Genomic DNA, 21,731 nt, shown 5'->3' on the forward strand with positions numbered 1-21,731 from the left:
TTTGCGTTTATCTGCCTGTTTTTTAAATCATGGATGGAATGTGGGGAGCTGGATATGAAATTCTGCCTAGATGTTGTAAGCAAAAATGCTAATTCTGGCTGGAGCTTTTAGCTAAACCCCCAAGACAATGTTTTAATCTAACCAGTTTGGGGAAAAAGAGGGTTAATTACATAAAACTGATCAGTAAAAGTTATAATGTGTGGGTGGGGAGGAATCACAAGGCCCAGTTGGCAAAGCCTAACCAAAATGCTACCAACCCCAGCCCTGTCTGTTCAGATGCATCCTCCTCCAACATCCCATTAGTTGCATGGGAAAAATGCCCTACAACAGAGAGTTCCTCCCTTATAAAAGGTGGCCAGTCCAGATATTTGTGATGGAAAATTCACCCACAGCCAAGCTGCTCCTGAGCCTCAACCGTTTTCTCCCTTCTCCTCAAATGATTGATACTTGAAGCCTCATAACGCTGTAACAACCATTAATAATAAAATATTTTCTTCCCCCATGTCTTTCTCTCTGATTGAGATCAGTGTGGCATGTGGCTTTCAAGGATGGCCCTAGGTCACCTTCTCGGGGCTTGTGGACCTACCTGGGTGCAGGCATGACCAACTCATAGCCTCTGTGCAGATACCAGCAATGGGACTTAGTCAGCCAAAAGTCCAGTCCCCCTTGAAACTGCCAATAAATTTTGCAGATGTGATTTCCCCCATCCTCAGGGTCATGCTTAAAATCTGTCAGATAACTCAGATGTATAAATGTCCCTATTTTTCTCCATCTGTTGTACTGAGTTTGCAGTGCCCAGCCTAGAAATAAAACATTCTGACCTCTACAGATAAGAGAAACCCATGCCAATCCTGGTGACTTCCCCTTAATCCCCATGAACCTGACAGCCAGAAGCAGTGAATAACCAGACAGAAGAACGTCACAGCATGTAAACCTTTTTACTTCATCTGAAACCCTAAGACTGGAGAAGCTGCCAGTCTGGTGCAAGATGTTTTGGGGCAGACGTGGTCCAACTGTCAGCCATTGGTACCCCAAATTGGCAATTACAGTTTGGGACACTAACCCACAGAGAAGCTTAGCCCTTTGGGGTCACTGAGAATAGGAAGAGAGACCAGAAAGGCCTACTAGGAGTTTGGTAGGAGTCCTCCAAAGTGCTAGGAATGGGGGTGTTGGGGACATAAAATTTGTGTTTGGGTAAGAAGGAAGAGCTTCAGGGACACAATGTTATCTGAGACCCCTCGCTCCACACCAAGAACCAGGGGTGAACACTCTCCCCTTTGAATGAGGCTGCTGAGAAAATGAAGATCAAGGCCTTCCTATCGACATCAAAAAAAGCCACCTGACCCCTCTCATAGTCCAGGGTGATCCGGACCCTTCTGGGGACCTGGATTTGGGATAACGGCGTGCGCTCATAGGAGGTGAGAGCCCAAAACTGGCCCTCACAGAGACCCATAGACCACAGCTCAATCTCGGGGCTCACAGGGGTCTCCTCCCTCCTCTTCAGAGACTCCCTGGCCACACCGACAGCCCAGGAGCCTTTGGGTGTCACCTCTACCTCCCAGCAGCATCTCCCCGAGGTGATGCCCTCGCAGCCCAGCACGGAGGGATCGGGGCCAAATCCCTCATCAGATGCATCCTGCTGGGCATCTTCCCACCTCACGCTCCTCCTGTCCTCTGACACGGCGAGCTGGGGGTGAGCCGTGGCTGGATCCAGGGTCACATTCACTGGAAAAGGAAACCAAAACATTTCCCCATGGCCCCAGGCTCTGCCTTGCTGCTAGGGCTGAGCGGGGTTGTCCTGCAGCACTCATTCATCCCATCCCTTGGGATGCTCTACCCTTTCCGATGTTGTTTGCCTTCACCATTCCACAGCACCCAGGTGAGCATCAGAAGAAGTTTCCCAAGGGAGTAGGAGAGCAAACCCCAAGCATAGGAGACTTTTTGGCTCAAAAAAAAAGTCAAACTAGGCATTTGGTCCCTGAACATACAGGTATGAGGAACAGAGTTGACCTTCATGTAGCTTAGCATTGAGAGAAATGAATCCATCAACACCTTGTGGTGAGGATTCCCTGACTCTTTATGGTGTTTCCCTGACTCCTTATGATGTTTCCCCCCTCCCTCTCATTTTGTCATTCAGACACAGAGGCATCTTCCCCAAATGAGCCTCCAACTCATAGCCCGTCCCATGCTGGGCTCAGCCTTCCCTTGGGTTTTCCCACTCCCTCAGCTTCAGGAGATGGACTTACTCTTTTCAGGCAGCTCAAACATCAGGATGTCTAAAACAGAGGGAAGAAAGAGAGACATTATCTATCTGATACAACATGCTGGCGTCGGTGTGAATATGAAAGCAGAGAGGTTGTTCTGCCCTGCTCAGATCACACCTTGTGCGAGATGTCTGCAGAGAGATGGAAGAAATGTGATGCACAATCCAAGGAGACCAAAAGGAAACAAGAAACGTTTAGGATTAGGACCATTTTCTATACTATTTCCTCAACCAGGGATTTCAAAATCATTTTAAGAGCAGGTTGCCCCCAAAGAAGTGAAATCCACTACCCACTGCATGCTGGGGAGCAGAGTTGGCTGGAAGCTAAAATTAATCGTTAATTTGAGTTGATTTTCAGCTAGAGCTTTCTGAATCAAAGTGGGAAGGAGTGTTGAGTCTGTGCATGTGAGAAGATGCTGATGTTCACACTGCAGTGTAAATGCAATCCTGGTCCCTTGGATGTCCTTGCCAGGGACCAGGACCCCCTTCCCTGGCTGTGTGCTCTGGTTTTTCTGAAGGCTTCCTCCCAGCACAGAGGTTATTTTAGGGGGGTATCTCAGCACAGATCCACATCACAGTGCAGGTGGAGCCAGCTGGATCTCACATTTCTCATTTGGAAAAGGTTGGGCAACTCTAACAAAGGCAGGCAGGCTGGATTCCCATTATAGAATTAGCCTGAGGAGCACCTGGGTTTTGCCTGACAACTGTTTCATCTCCAAAAAGTCCATCACAATTCCCCCCACCGATTCCAATAAATATGATTTATGCTCTAAGTGGATGCAATTTGTGCCCCCCACAGACATTGCTCCTTCTCCCCATCCCTGTCTATGCTCAATACCTTTGAAGTTCCTCAGAGTCTCCTCTAGAGCAATATTTTTCTCCCTGAAGTGACTGATTTTATTTTCCAGCTCTGGAAGAAGCAACGTGGGCCGCTGGAAGTTTTCCTTCCCAAACCTAGAGGAAGAGGGAGAGAAAGGAGAGGTCAGGATGCAACTCTGAGAGACACCAAGAAATATTTCGTGCACACCCATAGCTCAAAGGAGCTGGTGCAGGCTTTAATAAACATGTTGTATATTCTGTGATGGGTAGTGACACTTCTGCTCTCAACCACAGTCTATGAAACCAAACCTGTGCCTGTCCTGCTCAACAGAAGGTCCAACCCCTTCCCCAGGTTGGGGGTGGGAGAAGAAGTTCAGGAAACCCCATCCATACCTGCTCAAGGTGCCTCTGATGTCCTGGAAGAGAAGGGATAGGAAACTCAGGGACTGCATCTTGGCAGTAAAACATCTACTGAAACCCCAGCAGCTTTGGAGCAAGCACAACCAGGTTTAGCTGCATCATGGGTCAATACCCAGAGCCAGGTTGTGTTAGCCAAGCTCTATTTAATAGTTCCTCACCTGCAGAAATTTACTTGCTGGCTGCTGGCACTTCTCCTCCATCTCCTGGATCAGGGTATCCAGGTGAGAGATCTCCTTCGTCAGGTTGGTGATGTTTTCTTCCTGCATTTTCTCTACGGCCCTCTCCAGGTCCGCCAGCTGAGCCAGCATGTGACGTGCCTGGTCCTCCAGGAAGAGACGCAGCCCTTCAAACGTGCTCAAAACCTTCTGCCGCTCGGCCTCGGTCTTCTCCTGTGAGGAGGGGACACAAGAGGTGGGTGCAGAATGAGGCAGCAAAGTCCTGCACTGGCCATTGAATGCATACCTAGAAAGGGTCAGTGCCCAGAGCATCCTAAAATGTGTTACAGCAGGGACATCCTGACGACTTCCAACACATCCAAACATTATTCTCCATCCAAAACAAGAAACCCACTCAGAATTTGCTTGGCATTCAGCAATTGAGCCCCTTTCAGGGCTCCAGGCTCTGCCTTTTATATTTTTTTTCCCCTACAATCCAGTAAAAATAAGTCAGGCAGCATTTGGCTTGGTCCATGTAGAGAGACCCCATACCCACTGCTCGGTAGGATGATTACCCATGCAGCATTTCATCTAAAGCCAAAGGGAGATACCCAGACTCCATCCCTGCTCCAAAAAAATAGACACTTACTAAATACTCCCAGTTTCTCCTCATTTCAGCCTCTCGAAAGCCCAGGAGTCTGTCTCTGTCCTCCTTCAGTGTTTGCAGATGGGCTTGGATTTGTCCCTGAGAGAAGAAAACAAGACCCCATGTCTTTGGAGAGTGCAGACAGCCTAAAAAAAAAAAGACACTTGGAAGAGGGATTGAGCTGTGCTCAACTCCAGAACTCCTCGTGACTCTCTTGGCCCAGAAGGATCCCAAACTTTAGGACTGGGAATGCTTCAAATTGAAATAAATGCCACAAAGTGGAGAAAGGTTTTTCCACCTGCTCTTTTCCTTTCTCAAGATGATTTAACTTACTGATACAGAAAAAAAAAAGCAGTTGTTTTTTTCTTTTTTTTTCTGGGACATTTCCCTGCTGGTTTAGAGAGCATCACAGGATCAACAGATGTCTGCTAAGCACAAGAGCTGGACAAAGGCTTGAGTTTTGCAAGGGGAGAGAGGGGATGAAGACCTCACCCCTTTGGCTGTGGAATATCTTTAGATTAACTGCTCAACCAGGCTGAGAAGAGAGGCAGTGGAAACACCGGTGCGTGGTCTATGTTGTCATTTCGAAAGTGGTCAGGTCACAAACACCCAGAAGGGGGGAGGACAACACTTCTGCCCCTGGACTACAGCCCTGGGTGGGGGGGTAGGATGTTTTGCAGCCCCATGGTAAGGTGCTGAGAGGGAACATCACACCCTGATGGTGACGACTCATCTCCTAGCACATATCTAGGTGGAAAAAACAAACCTTTACCTTGTATTCCTGGACAGCCTCCTGCACAGGAAGCATGGTGTGAGCCCGGTGCACCCGGGACTCCCGGCAGATCACGCAGATGAAGGTTTCGTCATCTTTGCAGAAGACGTTCAGAGGCTCCCGGTGCCTCTCGCATCCTTCCTCCTCCACTGCCTCCCCTCTGGCTGCCTGCAAACTCAACCTCTTGGCTATTTCAAGGACCCTCGCCAGCTCCCGGCTGGGACGAAAGCTTCTCTCCGGGGCCGTCTCTTTGCACTGCGGGCAAGAGAAATTCGCCGTGGACCACTCCCAGCAGCGGGTGATGCACGCCCGGCAGAAATTGTGACCGCAGTGAATGGAGACGGGGTCTCGGAAATACTCCAGGCAGATTGGGCAGGAGGCTTCGCTGGGGAGCTTGGCGACAGGGCTTGGTGCAGCCATGGGGCCCCCGCTGCAAACCACCGTGAGCCACCAACTTTCATTTTCCTCCACGCAAAGGAAAGGCGTTTCCCTTCCCATCACCCCAGTGCTCGGGGTGGGCAGAGCTAGAGATGATCCTGGGGTGGGACCGGGGAGTGAAGGTGATGCCCAAAATATCTGCATGGGTGCCCTGGTACCTGTGGATTGGCAGAATGGATCTACATACATTGGGGATCTTCCTCAGGGATGGGAAAAGGGATCCCTGCCAAAATTCAGGGCAAGATCCACATCCTGAATGAGCTGGGTATGGGAGCAAAGAGGATTTAGGGAGGGGCCTTGGCTTGGCAAAAAATGGAGAAGGACATCCTTGGAAAAGGTGAATAAGGTTTGGGAAGGTTGTAAAAGCAATGGTGCAGACACACATGGGGCCAGCATCGGTTCTGCAGCAAACAGCACCCAAAAAAAAGTATGATCCCATCCAGCTCCCTCTGACCCTGGAAGCTTTGCAGCCAGCTCTCCCTTGGCTTTTGCATTGTGTGGCCAAATCCTGCCTCCATGGGGTTTGGGCACTAAACTGCTCCCACCTTCTTCATTGCAAAGCACATCAATTCTCAAGTCCTAGCTGATTAGCTTGGCATTTCTCCAGGTACAGAGGGATGCCAGCACCACAGGGATCCCATTTCTAGCTCAATAGGCTCTGGATGTCCCAGCCAAGAATATTTTCAGCCCCCTGCTTCCAGCTAAAAAGAGCACTTGCTCCTTACATCCCTCTGTGAAAGTCTGTCGACATCAGGGGTCTTTGAACCTCTTTTATTTTATTACCTTTGAACCATCCTCTGCAGCTGACCCATCCCATAGCTTTGGCCACCACCATCCTGCCCTCTTAACCTCTGCAGAACCAGACATCAAACTGCCTGAAAACAAACCATTTTCCCCCCACATTTTTCAGCCCAATCAGCTTCCTCATGTGGCTGATCACAGGAAAAAGCACACCCTTTTCCTGGACTGCATTTATATTTAACCCTTAAACTACAACCTGAGAGACTGAAGAAGGGAGGCAGGAGCTAAAGCAATGCAAAGAAAAGGGAAAACTGAAGCAGGGCAGCTTGTGCCCGACAGCAATTTGGGGTTTACTCCCTGCATTCCTTCCCCCACTTCCCTAATTGATGGCTTGAAGCAATTAAGCAGAAGCCCATAGTAAAAGCCTTCATTACTAATTTTCTAGCTCCCCTTGCAGAGAGGCATTCAACAAATGTCCCTCTTTCAAAAAAGAGCCTCCAGCTCCCTCATGAGACCACACTTGCTCACAGCTCTGCTGCTTACAGTGAGCTCAGGGCTCATTTGCAGAGGGGCGTGATTACTTTTAACCTGTAGAGAGCAGTATTAGAAGGCTTTGGTTGCAAGAAAACAAATAAAAACGCACCAAGCCTTCTTTGAGCAGCTGGGTTGGGTTAGCTGAAGGCAAGCTAAACCTCTGTGGAGCTTTACCCTAAGGTTTAGAGTTGACATTAAGGGAAATTAGGACATCGAAGTACCCCATGATTCCCTTTTCTGTGACTTATTGCTGTTTAACATCAAGTTCAACATCACTTAGACATTGCAAATGATGCTTCACCCACTCCTCAGCCTCTCCCTTGTGGGGCCTGGCCTCACCTACATTTTGCCTAAAACAATGGGCTCAAACACCCCTAAAACACTCATATTTTCTCCATATTGGGATACGCAGCTCCAAATCTCTGCTGAATTTTTTTATCAGATAAAATCCCTTAGCAAGGGAACTGGAATCATGAAGGCAGCCCATGGGGTGCAGGGATCAGCAGCTCCATAGCCATGCATGGGTTCTTCTCTAAAGTAGATTGCAAAAATACTAAAAGCCTAAGAACTGAGTTTAAATAGAGCCCCTGTGCCATGGGATAGGTGGGGGGCTCAGGTGGAGGCTGCTCAGGGCCATTAATGCTCATTAGTGCCCCCAGAACTTTGCAAAATCAAGTGACGTGGCTGGATTTGGAGAAGCAGTGATGCTTTTCCAGGTGCACCAAGCTCTGCTTCAAGCCCCAAACAGGCACAGCAGAAAGCAAAGCTGCTGCAGGTGATTCCTCTGAGGTTATGGTGATTATGCAGTTCATGTAGGTAATTGGGGAGGAAATGTGGCTTGTGCCAGGAAGGAAAGAGGTGATGAGGCTGTTTGCATTCATGGGCCAGCAGGAGGAAGCAAAGCAGGAGAGAAAAGCCTGCCCTCAATGCAAATCCCAGCATCAGTTCCTCTGCACGTCTCATTCCCTAATAAATCAACCCTTAACTCCAGATTATCACCCCTCCTAAAAATAAATATATAAATAAAAATAAAAAATAAAAGGCCTTGAATATGAAACCATACCACCAGTTTCATTCTGAGTGCTCATAGGCACGGAAATCTGCACCAGAAAATCATGATGCCCCCCCCCCAAAAAAACCTGCAAACCAATAACCACAGATGTCTTATTTACTGATGTTCTCAGAAAATGTGTTGCTTTGTTAGCCAGCAGAGTCCCAGTGCAAATACACCCTGTTCGTTTGGCCACGTAAAGGGCTTTGGACTGATAGCAGCTCTTCCATGGGCCATAGGTCAGTGGTGTGTGGAATTCAGTGAATTTGGGCATTTTTGCCTAATAGGATGGAGAACGATGTTCTTGTCCCTCCAGGACAGCTGCAGAAGGGTGGTTGAGAGGAGGACATTTGTCATTTTGGCATTATCATAGCTAATTTTGGCATTATTATAGCGAATTATGGATGAAATTTTGGATTCAGGGCTGGCTACTACAGCCCGAGGCTTTGCAGGAAAACAAAAACTTGCTTGTTCATGTGATAAGATGTGATATTGATGTGATACGTGATTGATTTATGTGATAGATGTAATATTTCAGCCTAAACAACCTAGTTGTTCGACACTGCTGAAATATCACATCGTCCCCCAGAAACGTGGTGGCAAAAGGCTGATGGAAGCTCTCCTGCTGCCAGCTGGAGGAGAAACTGTCCCTGAGCAGATGATGGATATGGCTTGTCGTGGAGTTGTTTCATTTACATGGCGAAAGGAAATCCCCTCCTTTCCTCAAGCACAAGCAAGCCTGGAGGAAAAGATAAGATAAAAATAAATGGGTGAGTGGTAATTGCTTGCCACTTGACTCTGGGCTTAGCACTGAGCCGTGAAAGAAACAGCATCCTGTTTAAAAGGAGAAGCGAAAGCAGCAATAAAAGTATTATTGCTGCACGTACACACGCATGAACACAAATGAGACGGCGGTGAAGCCAGCAGTTAGGCATGCAAAATAAGAAAGGGCTGAAAACGAGCAGCGAAGGATGTGTTTGGTGGTTTAGCATGAAGAAGGGAGCCCTATCAAGCTCTATTCCTGTGCCCTTCAATTAATTAATCCCTTAAGAGTGCATTTATTAATGAGGAATGAAACCAGGCTAGTTTCTGGGTGCGGGACCCCGTGAGGAGACTTGGGGCAGGGGTTACCCCTCTGCTTCCCTGGGTATTTTTTGGGGGGGGGAGTGTCATAGATTGAAGCTGCAGGTGGATCTGTACCGAGCCAGGAAGTTATTAAGGATGTTTATTTTCAATCTGGTCTCTTTGAAACCCACCGGGTCCCCTTGGGGAAGGGGGATTCTCCCTTCCCCTCTGCTCCCCCTCTGGGAAGGGGGATCTCTGCAGCCTCTCAGCGCAGCCTTTCCCACGGAGAAAACCTGACCACCCCCGTCCTGAATCTCTCAGCTCCCTTTCACCTCCCTCGGGGCCCCAGGCACCTGCAGGAAGGGGAGCAGCCAACGGCGAGACCAGCCGGGGCGGAAAACGAAAGCTGCCCCGTCATCTTCGCCACCAAGAAGACCATGGCTGAAGACATCCCTGCAGAAAGCTTCCAGGATGAAGCCTCCTGTTCCATCTGCCTGGGCTTCTTCCAAGACCCCGTCTCCATCCACTGCGGCCACAACTTCTGCCGGGCGTGCATCACCCGCTGCTGGGAGGAAGAGGAGGCGAATTTCACCTGCCCGCGGTGCAAAGAGACGGCCCCGCAGAGAAACCTGAGACCCAACCGGGAGCTGGCAAAAATCATCGAGATAGCCAAGAGGCTGAGCCTGCAGGCAGCCAAAGGAGGGGCAGGGGGGGAGAGGCTGTGCGAGAAGCACCAGGAGGCTCTGAAACTCTTCTGCGAGGAGGACCAGACCCCCATCTGCCTGGTCTGCAGGGAGTCCCAGGCGCATCGCGCCCACCCCGTGGTCCCCATCGAGGAGGCTGCAGAGGAGCACAAGGTAAGAGGGCTCCGGACGGGGGGAAACCGGGGAAGGAGGAGGGGACTGGGTCAGGGAGCTGCCCTGAGAAATGCTTGTAAATGTTTGCGTTTCCACCCCTGATCCACGGGTTGGATTACAGCCGACCTCCTCCCTGCTTGCTCTGTGCTCCCCCCACTTCTACTTCTGGCCATCCCGATTTTCTTGAAGCTGTCTTTCCCAGATCATCATAACAGCATTGTATAAACCATGCTGGAAAGGAGCCCAGAAGATACTTAATCCCAGCTCCTGCTCAAAGCAGGGGCAGCTATGCTGCCTTGGCCATTTGGGGTGCAGGAGATGCTCCCTGTGCAGGAGAAGCTGATTTCTACCAAAAGAATCTGGTCTCGGGGTGCAAGGCAGGGTTAAGTTTTGTGCCGGTTGCAGTGAAAAATGCTTTTTTTGTCTGCGGGTGAGGCGTAAAATTTGCTCTCACCACATACAGGCAATGAATGCATCCCTGGTCTCACCACCCAGGGGAGGTGGAGGATATGGTCTTGCCACCCTAAGCTGGACTGAACACTGGATATGGGGCATTGCCCAGGCTGCAAGGTTGGGGAGGAAAACATATTCCTCGGTATGGGATGTGAGCAAACAGCCTGAGCTTATGTTTTGGGTCAGCACTGGACCCGAGGAGATGCCAGCAGGGTCTCCCCAGTCATTTGAAGCTCCTTGTGCCTTGCCCGACTATTTCCTTTTCTAACCTATGCCAACAATTTCTCCGTGGTTTTGGGAGAAAGCGGCCCATTCTGTCTGCCCACCTCCCTTTCTCTGCCAGAAATGAGGGTTTACTAATTACCAGAGCCAGATTACCATATTATTAAGCAGGGGAGAGTGAATTTGTAGGAGATAGACTGAGCTAGGTGGGATGAAAGTGGAGGGATGGACCAGCTGGAGGAAGAAAATGCACCATCAAAATGTTTCTTCTCTATTCAGGAGAAATTCCAGGCTCATGTGCAGATCCTCAAGGACAGGAGGGAAAAGCTGCTGGGGCTGAAAATGGCTGAGGAGGGGAGAAGCCTGAATTTCCTCGTAAGGATCCATCCCTGGGCGGTGGTGTCTTTCTCTCTTTTCTCCCTTTTGGTCATCCTTCTGGCCACGGCGATGGATGTGGAGACAGAAGATGTGCCACGGCCAAAGATCACATCTCCGTGGTCCTTTGCATGTGCAGATTGGGAATGTCTCCACTGCAGGAAGGTCAGGGTGGTGGGGACAGCCACCATAATTAGTTAAGAGCTACTTCTATTCCCCCCATGCCTCCTGGCTCCTTGAGCGCCTTATCTGGCCATGAGCATGTGTTGGATTTGGCCAGGTTATTGCTGAGATTTTTCTTCCTCAGTTCGCTCGCAAGTGGGGCACATAACGTTCCCCTTATTAATATATGTAGAAAAGGGAATCAATCACCCAACTGCGTCTTTCTTGGCGTGATTTCCCTTTCCCTGACCCTTTCCCTGACTTAGCTGCTTATGGTGTTGGTGTGTATCTTTCCCTGCTGTTCAAAGGTCTGCAGCATTTTAGGTACAAAGATTACAGTCCGTGGCAAACGCTCTCTGCCAGCACCTTCGGCCTAGAAACGGCAATGAAAAAAAAAGAAAAAAAAGTCTAAAATATTACACATTCCTCTGCTCTGCAACGCTCACCGGAATTTGTGAATTTATGGCTGTGTTGCACCTAAAGTCAACACATGAGATCTGCTCTGTTGCAATTGCCCCCAAGCAATTTCTCCCTGCCTCTCCCTTGCGTGCGTTTTTTGCAGGAAAGGGTAGAAGCGGAGAGGCAGAAGGTCGTGGCCGAAATCAAGGAGCTGCACCAGTTCGTGGAGCGACAGGAGCAGCTCCTCTTGGGCCAGCTAGCAAAGCTGGACCACGAGATCGTGACGAGGCAGGAGGAGAACATCGCCAAGCTCTTGGAGGAGATCTCCTCCGTGGGCGAGCAGATCCGTGAGCTGGAAGAGCGCTGTCAGCAGCCAGCGTACGAACTCCTGCAGGTGAGAGCCCCAGGGAAGACTGCTGGCCTTCAACATCACCGGTGTCACCAAGCCAGGGGGCAAATTCATCCTAAATGCTCCTTTTAAACTATTATCCTTCAAAGCTTTTTAAGAAAATGAAATACATTTCTTTTCTTCAGTGGCCCAGCTGTCCTTTTGAACGTTTTAAACCAAGCCCAATGGATTTAAATCACTACTTACGGATGACGGGTATGGGACTCCTCCGTCTGACTGTACGTGTCTACGTGCAGAAAGATGCTCTAAATCCCAACAAGACACCGCGGAGAAACAAAAAGCGGTGCCTAGCTGTGGCTCACCTCCTCCTTAAGTAGTCATCAACCCAGGCACCGGAGCCCGGCTGCAGGCTCCGCTTAACTCCTGCTTTCAAATAGTTGCCTATGCCAAAGCAGTAGTGTGCGTTAGCGATAGTAACAGCCGTGCCCCAGGAGAAGGGACACGAAGGGTGATGGCAGATAACTACAACGAGCAGCTCGTTAAATGGTGCTGCTGTGACCTTGCCAAACCCTGCAGCACATCTGCAAACAGCATGCACGCAATGCAGTACTATTTTAGACCCGTCATTTTGGAGTGGTTGCCTGAGGTCACCCCAGGGCAGCCTCTTGTTGTTTATTGTCAGGTTGACGTTGCTCTGTCCTAATGCTCCTTCTCTCATCCTTCCCTTGTAGGACAGCAGGAACATCCTGAGCAGGTTTGTGGCTTCTCCCACACGTTATTATGATGTTAATGTTGTTTATTTCTACGGTGGTGACACTGATGGACTCCAAAATCCCAGTCCCATATGACCTTCCCAGAGACTGCATAGACACATAGGATAAAGCTAGGACACTGCAGAAAGTGCCCTGGTCCCAGTAGGATCCTGAAGACCAGGAAAAGCTGTCAGATGCCCACCATAAATTACAACCCAGCAGCTAAAATATCTGGATGTTTAAACACCAAGGAGTGCATTTGGGTGGAAGGGGAACTTCAGTATGAACTTCCACCCCTATAACTGACCTCTTCGTGAATAATGCTCTTTGGACATGGACCAAGAAGGTGGGTTATTTTAAAGGTAAATCCAGGCAAGGAAAGGCATCTTTTATTGTTTGTATTTCCCTTGATGTAGAGCATTGCTGATCGTGAGAGAAGCTCTTCACTGCTTGGTGTTTGGGACAAAATAGTGCTCTGGGTCAGCAGATGCTTCTTGGGGAGTTCATTAATGACTACCCTAGTACCCGTGCTTTGCTCCAGCCCTACTATTATTACTTTGTAAGAAATCCCAGTTGAAAATCAGTCAGAAATTTTCATCATGAGAATAACGAGCAAAGGCAGTATTATGAGCCAGCTTTCCTTTCCTTCCAGGCTTGAGAGAGAGAGCGCCCAGAAGCCACTGGAGGCATCGCCTGAGCTGGCTGAGACACCCACCAGTCTTCCCCAGAAGAACATTGCCCTCAAGGAGATGCTGATGAAATTTCAAGGTAGAGAGGAACCGGGGAGGAGAGGGCTGGAGGTTGCACCTGGGTCTGTTTGCAGTGGATTTCAGGAAGATCTCAGCGGAGTAGAAGTCCTGGTGCAATGTCACAAAGAGATACCTCCAACACGCCCCATGTATTAGCATAGCAAGGTGCAATTACTCTGGCTGATTGCATGAGGGAGGACGAATTTGCCTCCTGGCAGGACCTGGGGAGCCAGGTCAGTGTTGGGATGCCTGTGGGATGTCACGTAGAGTCCTGCACAGCAGCAGCTCTCCTAACAAGGTGAGTGTTGCAAACATTTCCCTCTGGAGCTGCTGGCAACATTGGTGATCTTAAAAAAATGAAGATCATGGGACAGTGGAGGATTCCTGTCTTCTTTTCAATGGCCTGGAGACTACCAGAAAAAAAATATCCACACTTCAAAGCCTTGCTTTTCTAGATCGATTTCCCTTTGTGCAGTCACATTTCTCTTCCTTTTCTTTGCTCATGGGCATAAAACAATTCTTCCATCACTCCAGCAAACAAGGAGAGCCCCTGGACTGGGAGCTGGAGTGTCCCAGTCAGGCTAAGCTGGGGAAAATAGACATTACATAGACAAAACATGACATTAAGGTCATTTAGGACCATGTCTCTGATGTTCATCTTCTCTCTGTCCTCAGTAAGCCTGACACTGGATCCGGAGACGGCGCATCCCCGGCTGGTCCTGTCCGAGGATCGCAAACGCGTGAGATGGGAAGACACCCGCCAGCCTGTGCCCGATAACCCCAAACGCTTTGATTCGTCCCGCTGCGTGCTGGGCTGCGAGGGTTTCAGCACGGGCAGGCACTACTGGGAGGTGGAGGTGGGTGACGGGGAAGCCTGGGCCGTTGGGGTGGCCAAGGAGTCGGTGAGGAGGAAGGGACGGATCAGCGTCAACCCCGAAGCGGGCATCTGGGCGGTGGGGCAATGTGGGAGCCAGTACCAGGCTCTCACCTCTCCTACCAGCCCCATCTCCCTGCTCACTGCCCCCAGGGTGATTGGGATTTACCTGGACTACGACGCAGGGCGCGTGGCGTTTTTTCGACTCCCACAACCAGGCGCCCATCTTCACCTACCCGCCGACGTCCTTTGCAGGGGAGCAAATCCTGCCTCTGCTCTGCCTGGGGAGGGGATGCCAGTTCACCCTGTCCCCCTGACCCTCCCCATGCCTCAAGTCTCACTCACCCAAATCTGGAGACACTGTGGGTTCTCATCACTCCAAAGATGGCTTTTGGGGGCATGAAGAAAACCTCTCTGTTGGAGAAGAGCGACAGAGCTGAGCCAAATCTCCAACTGACCGCGCATCCCTGCTGTTTGCTGGACCCTGCACCTGCACTTTTCATCCCGCTGAGCGTCGTGACTGAGCATAGACGCCGTGGACCAACATGCAAAAGCCTTTAGGACTTCCTGACTGCTTCACGTTTCCTACCTTTCTTCCCAGAAGAAGGCAACAAGCTAATCAATGGGCGAGATAACCTAATCGATGCACAACGCTGGCAAGTTCTACGCTATCTCATTTACACAGAGCTCAACAAGTCTTTGCCGGAGTCCTCCAACTACACAGCAGCCGACATTGCCGAGGTGGCGTGCAAACGCATCTGTCCGTGCCTAAAGGCAAGAGAAAGCAATGCTGCCCAAGCAGAGCTGGCTTCAGCCTCTCCTTGAGCAACAGCCGTGGGCTGAGCTGCTGCCTACTGGCGAGTGGGGCATGCCAGAAGGGAGGCGGAGGGGCTGGAGGCTGCTCGCGAAGCATTTGCCGGCTTCCCTGCCGCTGACTCGACTGAGTGGGTTGGGATAGCCCAAGCAATTGTGGAGCTGGGCCTTGGGTGCTGTGGGCAGCTTGCTTTGGCTGAGGCGCTGAAGGCGAGGCGGCCGAGTGGGAAGAAGCGAGTGGCTCGTCGGCAGCGTGCTCCGGGCCTTCTTTGTCACCACCACTTGCCGGCCGGGCGGCTGGGGGCGGGGCGTGGACAAAAGCCCGAAGACAGCCCCGCCCCCCGACCTCCCTGGATAGCCGAGGGGTTATGATGCAGCGCTCTCAACGAAAAGGCCCGGGTTCTATACCCGGCCAGGGAGGTCACGTTTTCCTCCACCACTACCCTCTCCGTTTGCTCCAACTCTCTCTCTCCTCACACAAAAAACACGCTTCCACAACCTCCCTTCCTCTCGCCTTTTTCCTCGCGCCTCTTCGCAACCCACGCACGCTTCCCTTTTCATCAACGCTCCACGCCCAACGAGCGCCCAGCTTGCACGAGCCTCGCCTCTTTCGCTAACCAAAGCGCCCCTGCTAAATGCCTACAAAGAAACAAACTCCAAGGAAATGGCCCAAAGCACGCCCTCACGTGCGGGGGGGAACTCGGGCAGGTGCTGCACCTTTCCCGTTACTTAAGGGCAATGTCTCTTTGGGGCAGTGGGCTGTGCTTGTGCCAAGCGGTGCAAGACCTGGCAGAAATCGGAAACGCTTCGAAGAATACTTGGAATATTTTTTTTTCCAAAAGGGGGGAAAGACAGAATAACATAAAAGAAAAATAAAAAAGAAATATAAAAAGAAAATCAAGTAAAATAAAGTAAAATAAACTAAAATAGCTAAGGTAAAAGAAAAGACATAGTTCATATACACAATATATATACGTACATATACACACATATGCGTAATATACAATAAAATACATATTCCCTGGCTTACCTGCCTATGGTGTTGGTGTGTATCTTTCCCTGCTGTTCAAAGGTCTGCAGCATTTTAGGTACAAAGATTACAGTCCGTGGCAAACGCTCTCTGCCAGCACCTTCGGCCTAGAAACGGCAATGAAAAACAAAGAAAACAAAAGTCCAAAATAGTACACATTCCTCTGCTCTGCAACGCTCACCGGAATTTGTGAATTTATGGCTGTGTTGCACCTAAAGTCAACACATGAGATCTGCTCTGTTGCAATTGCCCCCAAGCAATTTCTCCCTGCCTCTCCCTTGCGTGCGTTTTTTGCGCGAAAGGGTAGAAGCGGAGAGGCGGAAGGTCGTGGCCGAAACCAAGGAGCTGCACCAGTTCGTGGAGCGACAGGAGCAGCTCCTCTTGGGCCAGCTAGCAAAGCTGGACCACGAGATCGTGACGAGGCAGGAGGAGAACATCGCCAAGCTCTTGGAGGAGATCTCCTCCGTGGGCGAGCAGATCCGTGAGCTGGAAGAGCGCTGTCAGCAGCCAGCGTACGAACTCCTGCAGGTGAGAGCCCCAGGGAAGACTGCTGGCCTTCAACATCACCGGTGTCACCAAGCCAGGGGGCAAATTCATCCTAAATGCTCCTTTTAAACTATTATCCTTCAAAGCTTTTTAAGAAAATGAAATACATTTCTTTTCTTCAGTGGCCCAGCTGTCCTTTTGAACGTTTTAAACCAAGCCCAATGGATTTAAATCACTACTTACGGATGACGGGTATGGGACTCCTCCGTCTGACTGTACGTGTCTACGTGCAGAAAGATGCTCTAAATCCCAACAAGACACCGCGGAGAAACAAAAAGCGGTGCCTAGCTGTGGCTCACCTCCTCCTTACGTAGTCATCAACCCAGGCACCGGAGCCCGGCTGCAGGCTCCGCTTAACTCCTGCTTTCAAATAGTTGCCTATGCCAAAGCAGTAGTGTGCGTTAGCGATAGTAACAGCCGTGCCCCAGGAGAAGGGACACGAAGGGTGATGGCAGATAACTACAACGAGCAGCTCGTTAAATGGTGCTGCCGTGACCTTGCCAAACCCCGCAGCACATCTGCAAGCAGCGTGCGGGCAACGCGGTACTATTTTAGACCCGTCACTTTAGAGTGATTTTCAAACCTCTCTCTTGGAGAAGAGCGACAGAGCTGAGCCAAATCTCCAACTGATCGCGCATCCCTGCTGTTTGCTGGACCCTGCACCTGCACTTTTCATCCCGCTGAGCGTCGTGACTGAGCATAGACGCCGCGGACCAACATGCAAAAGCCTTTAGGACTTCCTGACTGCTTCACGTTTTCCTACCTTTCTTCCCAGAAGAAGGCAACAAGCTAATCAATGGGCGAGATAACCTAATCGATGCACAACGCTGGCAAGTTCTACGCTATCTCATTTACACAGAGCTCAACAAGTCTTTGCCGGAGTCCTCCAACTACACAGCAGCCGGCATTGCCGAGGTGGCGTGCAAACGCATCTGTCCGTGCCTAAAGGCAAGAGAAAGCAATGCTGCCCAAGCAGAGCTGGCTTCAGCCTCTCCTTGAGCAACAGCCGTGGGCTGAGCTGCTGCCTACTGGCGAGTGGGGCATGCCAGAAGGAAGGCGGAGGGGCTGGAGGCTGCTCGCGAAGCATTTGCCGGCTTCCCTGCCGCTGACCCGACTGAGTGGGTTGGGATAGCCCAAGCAATTGTGGAGCTGGGCCTTGGGTGCTGTGGGCAGCTTGCTTTGGCTGAGGCGCTGAAGGCGAGGCGGCCGAGTGGGAAGAAGCGAGTGGCTCGTCGGCAGCGTGCTCCGGGCCTTCTTTGTCGCCGCCACTTGCCGGCCGGGCGGCTGGCGGCCGGGCGTGGACAAAAGCCCGAAGACAGCCCCGCCCCCCGACCTCCCCGGATAGCCGAGGGGTGAAGATTCGGCACGCTCAATGCCGCGGCCCGGGTTCGATTGCCGGCCGGGGAGGTCACGTTTTCCTCCCCCACCACCCGCTCCCTTTGCCCCGACTCTCTCTCTCCTCACACAAAAAACACGCTTCCACAACCTCCCTTCCTCTCGCCTTTTTCCTCGCGCCTCTTCGCAACCCACGCACGCTTCCCTTTTCATCAACGCTCCACGCCCAACGAGCGCCCAGTTTGCACGAGCCTCGCCTCTTTCGCTAACCAAAGCGCCCCTGCTAAATGCCTACAAAGAAACAAACTCCAAGGAAATGGCCCAAAGCACGCCCTCACGTGCGGGGGGAACTCGGGCAGGTGCTGCACCTTTCCCGTTACTTAAGGGCAATGTCTCTTTGGGGCAGTGGGCTGTGCTTGTGCCAAGCGGTGCAAGACCTGGCAGAAATCGGAAACGCTTCGAAGAATACTTGGAATATTTTTTTTTCCAAAAGGGGGGAAAGACAGAATAACATAAAAGAAAAATAAAAAAGAAATATTAAAAGAAAATCAAGTAAAATAAAGTAAAATAAACTAAAATAACTAAGGTAAAAGAAAAGACATAGTTCATATACACAATATATATACGTACATATACACATATATGCGTAATATACAATAAAATACATATTCCCTGGCTTACCTGCCTATGGTGTTGGTGTGTATCTTTCCCTGCTGTTCAAAGGTCTGCAGCATTTTAGGTACAAAGATTACAGTCCGTGGCAAACGCTCTCTGCCAGCACCTTCGGCCTAGAAACGGCAATGAAAAACAAAGAAAACAAAAGTCCAAAATAGTACACATTCCTCTGCTCTGCAACGCTCACCGGAATTTGTGAATTTATGGCTGTGTTGCACCTAAAGTCAACACATGAGATCTGCTCTGTTGCAATTGCCCCCAAGCAATTTCTCCCTGCCTCTCCCTTGCGTGCGTTTTTTGCGCGAAAGGGTAGAAGCGGAGAGGCGGAAGGTCGTGGCCGAAACCAAGGAGCTGCACCAGTTCGTGGAGCGACAGGAGCAGCTCCTCTTGGGCCAGCTAGCAAAGCTGGACCACGAGATCGTGACGAGGCAGGAGGAGAACATCGCCAAGCTCTTGGAGGAGATCTCCTCCGTGGGCGAGCAGATCCGTGAGCTGGAAGAGCGCTGTCAGCAGCCAGCGTACGAACTCCTGCAGGTGAGAGCCCCAGGGAAGACTGCTGGCCTTCAACATCACCGGTGTCACCAAGCCAGGGGGCAAATTCATCCTAAATGCTCCTTTTAAACTATTATCCTTCAAAGCTTTTTAAGAAAATGAAATACATTTCTTTTCTTCAGTGGCCCAGCTGTCCTTTTGAACGTTTTAAACCAAGCCCAATGGATTTAAATCACTACTTACGGATGACGGGTATGGGACTCCTCCGTCTGACTGTACGTGTCTACGTGCAGAAAGATGCTCTAAATCCCAACAAGACACCGCGGAGAAACAAAAAGCGGTGCCTAGCTGTGGCTCACCTCCTCCTTACGTAGTCATCAACCCAGGCACCGGAGCCCGGCTGCAGGCTCCGCTTAACTCCTGCTTTCAAATAGTTGCCTATGCCAAAGCAGTAGTGTGCGTTAGCGATAGTAACAGCCGTGCCCCAGGAGAAGGGACACGAAGGGTGATGGCAGATAACTACAACGAGCAGCTCGTTAAATGGTGCTGCCGTGACCTTGCCAAACCCCGCAGCACATCTGCAAGCAGCGTGCGGGCAACGCGGTACTATTTTAGACCCGTCACTTTAGAGTGATTTTCAAACCTCTCTCTTGGAGAAGAGCGACAGAGCTGAGCCAAATCTCCAACTGATCGCGCATCCCTGCTGTTTGCTGGACCCTGCACCTGCACTTTTCATCCCGCTGAGCGTCGTGACTGAGCATAGACGCCGCGGACCAACATGCAAAAGCCTTTAGGACTTCCTGACTGCTTCACGTTTTCCTACCTTTCTTCCCAGAAGAAGACAACAAGCTAATCAATGGGCGAGATAACCTAATCGATGCACAACGCTGGCAAGTTCTACGCTATCTCATTTACACAGAGCTCAACAAGTCTTTGCCGGAGTCCTCCAACTACACAGCAGCCGGCATTGCCGAGGTGGCGTGCAAACGCATCTGTCCGTGCCTAAAGGCAAGAGAAAGCAATGCTGCCCAAGCAGAGCTGGCTTCAGCCTCTCCTTGAGCAACAGCCGTGGGCTGAGCTGCTGCCTACTGGCGAGTGGGGCATGCCAGAAGGGAGGCGGAGGGGCTGGAGGCTGCTCGCGAAGCATTTGCCGGCTTCCCTGCCGCTGACCCGACTGAGTGGGTTGGGATAGCCCAAGCAATTGTGGAGCTGGGCCTTGGGTGCTGTGGGCAGCTTGCTTTGGCTGAGGCGCTGAAGGCGAGGCGGCCGAGTGGGAAGAAGCGAGTGGCTCGTCGGCAGCGTGCTCCGGGCCTTCTTTGTCGCCGCCACTTGCCGGCCGGGCGGCTGGGGGCCGGGCGTGGACAAAAGCCCGAAGACAGCCCCGCTCCCCGACCTCCCCGGAGAGCCGAGGGGTGAAGATTCGGCACGCTCAATGCCGCGGCCCGGGTTCGATTGCCGGCCGGGGAGGTCACGTTTTCCTCCCCCACCACCCGCTCCCTTTGCCCCGACTCTCTCTCTCCTCACACAAAAAACACGCTTCCACAACCTCCCTTCCTCTCGCCTTTTTCCTCGCGCCTCTTCGCAACCCACGCACGCTTCCCTTTTCATCAACGCTCCACGCCCAACGAGCGCCCAGCTTGCACGAGCCTCGCCTCTTTCGCTAACCAAAGCGCCCCTGCTAAATGCCTACAAAGAAACAAACTCCAAGGAAATGGCCCAAAGCACGCCCTCACGTGCGGGGGGAACTCGGGCAGGTGCTGCACCTTTCCCGTTACTTAAGGGCAATGTCTCTTTGGGGCAGTGGGCTGTGCTTGTGCCAAGCGGTGCAAGACCTGGCAGAAATCGGAAACGCTTCGAAGAATACTTGGAATATTTTTTTTTCCAAAAGGGGGGAAAGACAGAATAACATAAAAGAAAAATAAAATCAAGTAAAGTAAAATAAAGTAAACTAAAATAAACTAAAGTAAAATAAAGTAAAATCAAAGTAATGGAAAGTAAAACAAAATATAATAAAGTAAAATATATATAAGAATATTAAAATATATGGAAAATTTAGGGTGTTTCTGCCCGGTTTCGAACCGGGGACCTTTCGCGTGTGAGGCGAACGTGATAACCACTACACTACAGAAACTGCCCTGGCGACCTTCCCTTCCCTGTCCCCACTCTGCCCGTACACTGCCCGCACCCTACCTCATCCCAGCACCTAAATTGGACCACGGACACCCCCAAAAAACCTCCTCTCCCTCAAAAAAAAACAAAAAACAAACAAAAAAACCCGCATTCGTCTCCCAAAAAAACACTTTTTAAAAGCAATTTGGCTTGCAAAAAATCAAAGCGCAAAGTGGAAAGCCCCCCCTTAAAGCAAAATTGCTGTAAGTGAGTAGTTTGCTCAATAGAAGCTTGCTGAATACGAGAGAATTCAAAATAAAAGTGAAACAATCCTTTTTCGGCAGTTCCCAGCCCGAGGCGGAGCCCAGCTTTGGGGAAAACTCCCTTAAGTCAGCCATTTGCGGTCAGAAATCATCCAGCGCAGGGGGATTTTCGGTCTCAGTGCGAAATGAGCATTTCTTTTGGGGAAAATAACTGAAAAAGAAATAATAAAACACGTGTGTCAGGAGTGGGATTTGAACCCACGCCTCCATTCGGAGACCAGAATACCCAGCTGCGGGAAGGCAGAGCCTTGAGTCTGGCGCCTTAGACCACTCGGCCATCCTGACTGCGATGGAAACGGGGCTTAAATGGAT

General features: G+C 50.7%; 2 protein-coding genes and 2 non-coding genes across 4 annotated transcripts; 1 reads left to right on the top strand and 3 right to left on the bottom strand.

Moving 5' to 3' along the window:
* Window positions 1–65: 65 nt before the first annotated feature.
* Window positions 66–7,295, bottom strand: LOC121062622 (E3 ubiquitin-protein ligase TRIM7-like). The gene is made up of 8 exons (XM_040542761.1): window positions 7,132–7,295; window positions 5,076–5,914; window positions 4,307–4,402; window positions 3,661–3,891; window positions 3,476–3,498; window positions 3,102–3,217; window positions 2,247–2,276; window positions 66–1,725 (listed from the first exon to the last, which is right to left on the bottom strand). The coding sequence occupies exons 2-8, from the start codon at window positions 5,700–5,702 to the stop codon at window positions 1,211–1,213; spliced, it is 1,638 nt and encodes a 545-aa protein (XP_040398695.1). The 5' UTR covers window positions 5,703–5,914; window positions 7,132–7,295; the 3' UTR covers window positions 66–1,210.
* Window positions 7,296–8,766: 1,471 nt separating this feature from the next.
* Window positions 8,767–14,674, top strand: LOC121062638 (E3 ubiquitin-protein ligase TRIM39-like). Its single transcript, XM_040542802.1, is given in 7 exon segments — window positions 8,767–9,761; window positions 10,716–10,811; window positions 11,536–11,766; window positions 12,453–12,475; window positions 13,126–13,241; window positions 13,898–14,292; window positions 14,294–14,674. Coding segments are annotated over 7 exon segments (1,401 nt in total). The 5' UTR covers window positions 8,767–9,341; the 3' UTR covers window positions 14,414–14,674.
* A 6,371-nt stretch (window positions 14,675–21,045) lies between these two features.
* Window positions 21,046–21,118, bottom strand: TRNAV-CAC. Its single transcript has one exon. It is a non-coding gene; the product is annotated as a tRNA-Val (tRNA).
* A 478-nt stretch (window positions 21,119–21,596) lies between these two features.
* On the bottom strand, window positions 21,597–21,704 carry TRNAL-CAA. The gene is made up of 2 exons: window positions 21,667–21,704; window positions 21,597–21,642 (listed from the first exon to the last, which is right to left on the bottom strand). It is a non-coding gene; the product is annotated as a tRNA-Leu (tRNA).
* Window positions 21,705–21,731: the final 27 nt, after the last annotated feature.

The sequence above is a fragment of the Cygnus olor genome, chromosome 33, assembly GCF_009769625.2.
Source record: "Cygnus olor isolate bCygOlo1 chromosome 33, bCygOlo1.pri.v2, whole genome shotgun sequence".
NCBI lineage: Eukaryota > Metazoa > Chordata > Aves > Anseriformes > Anatidae > Cygnus > Cygnus olor.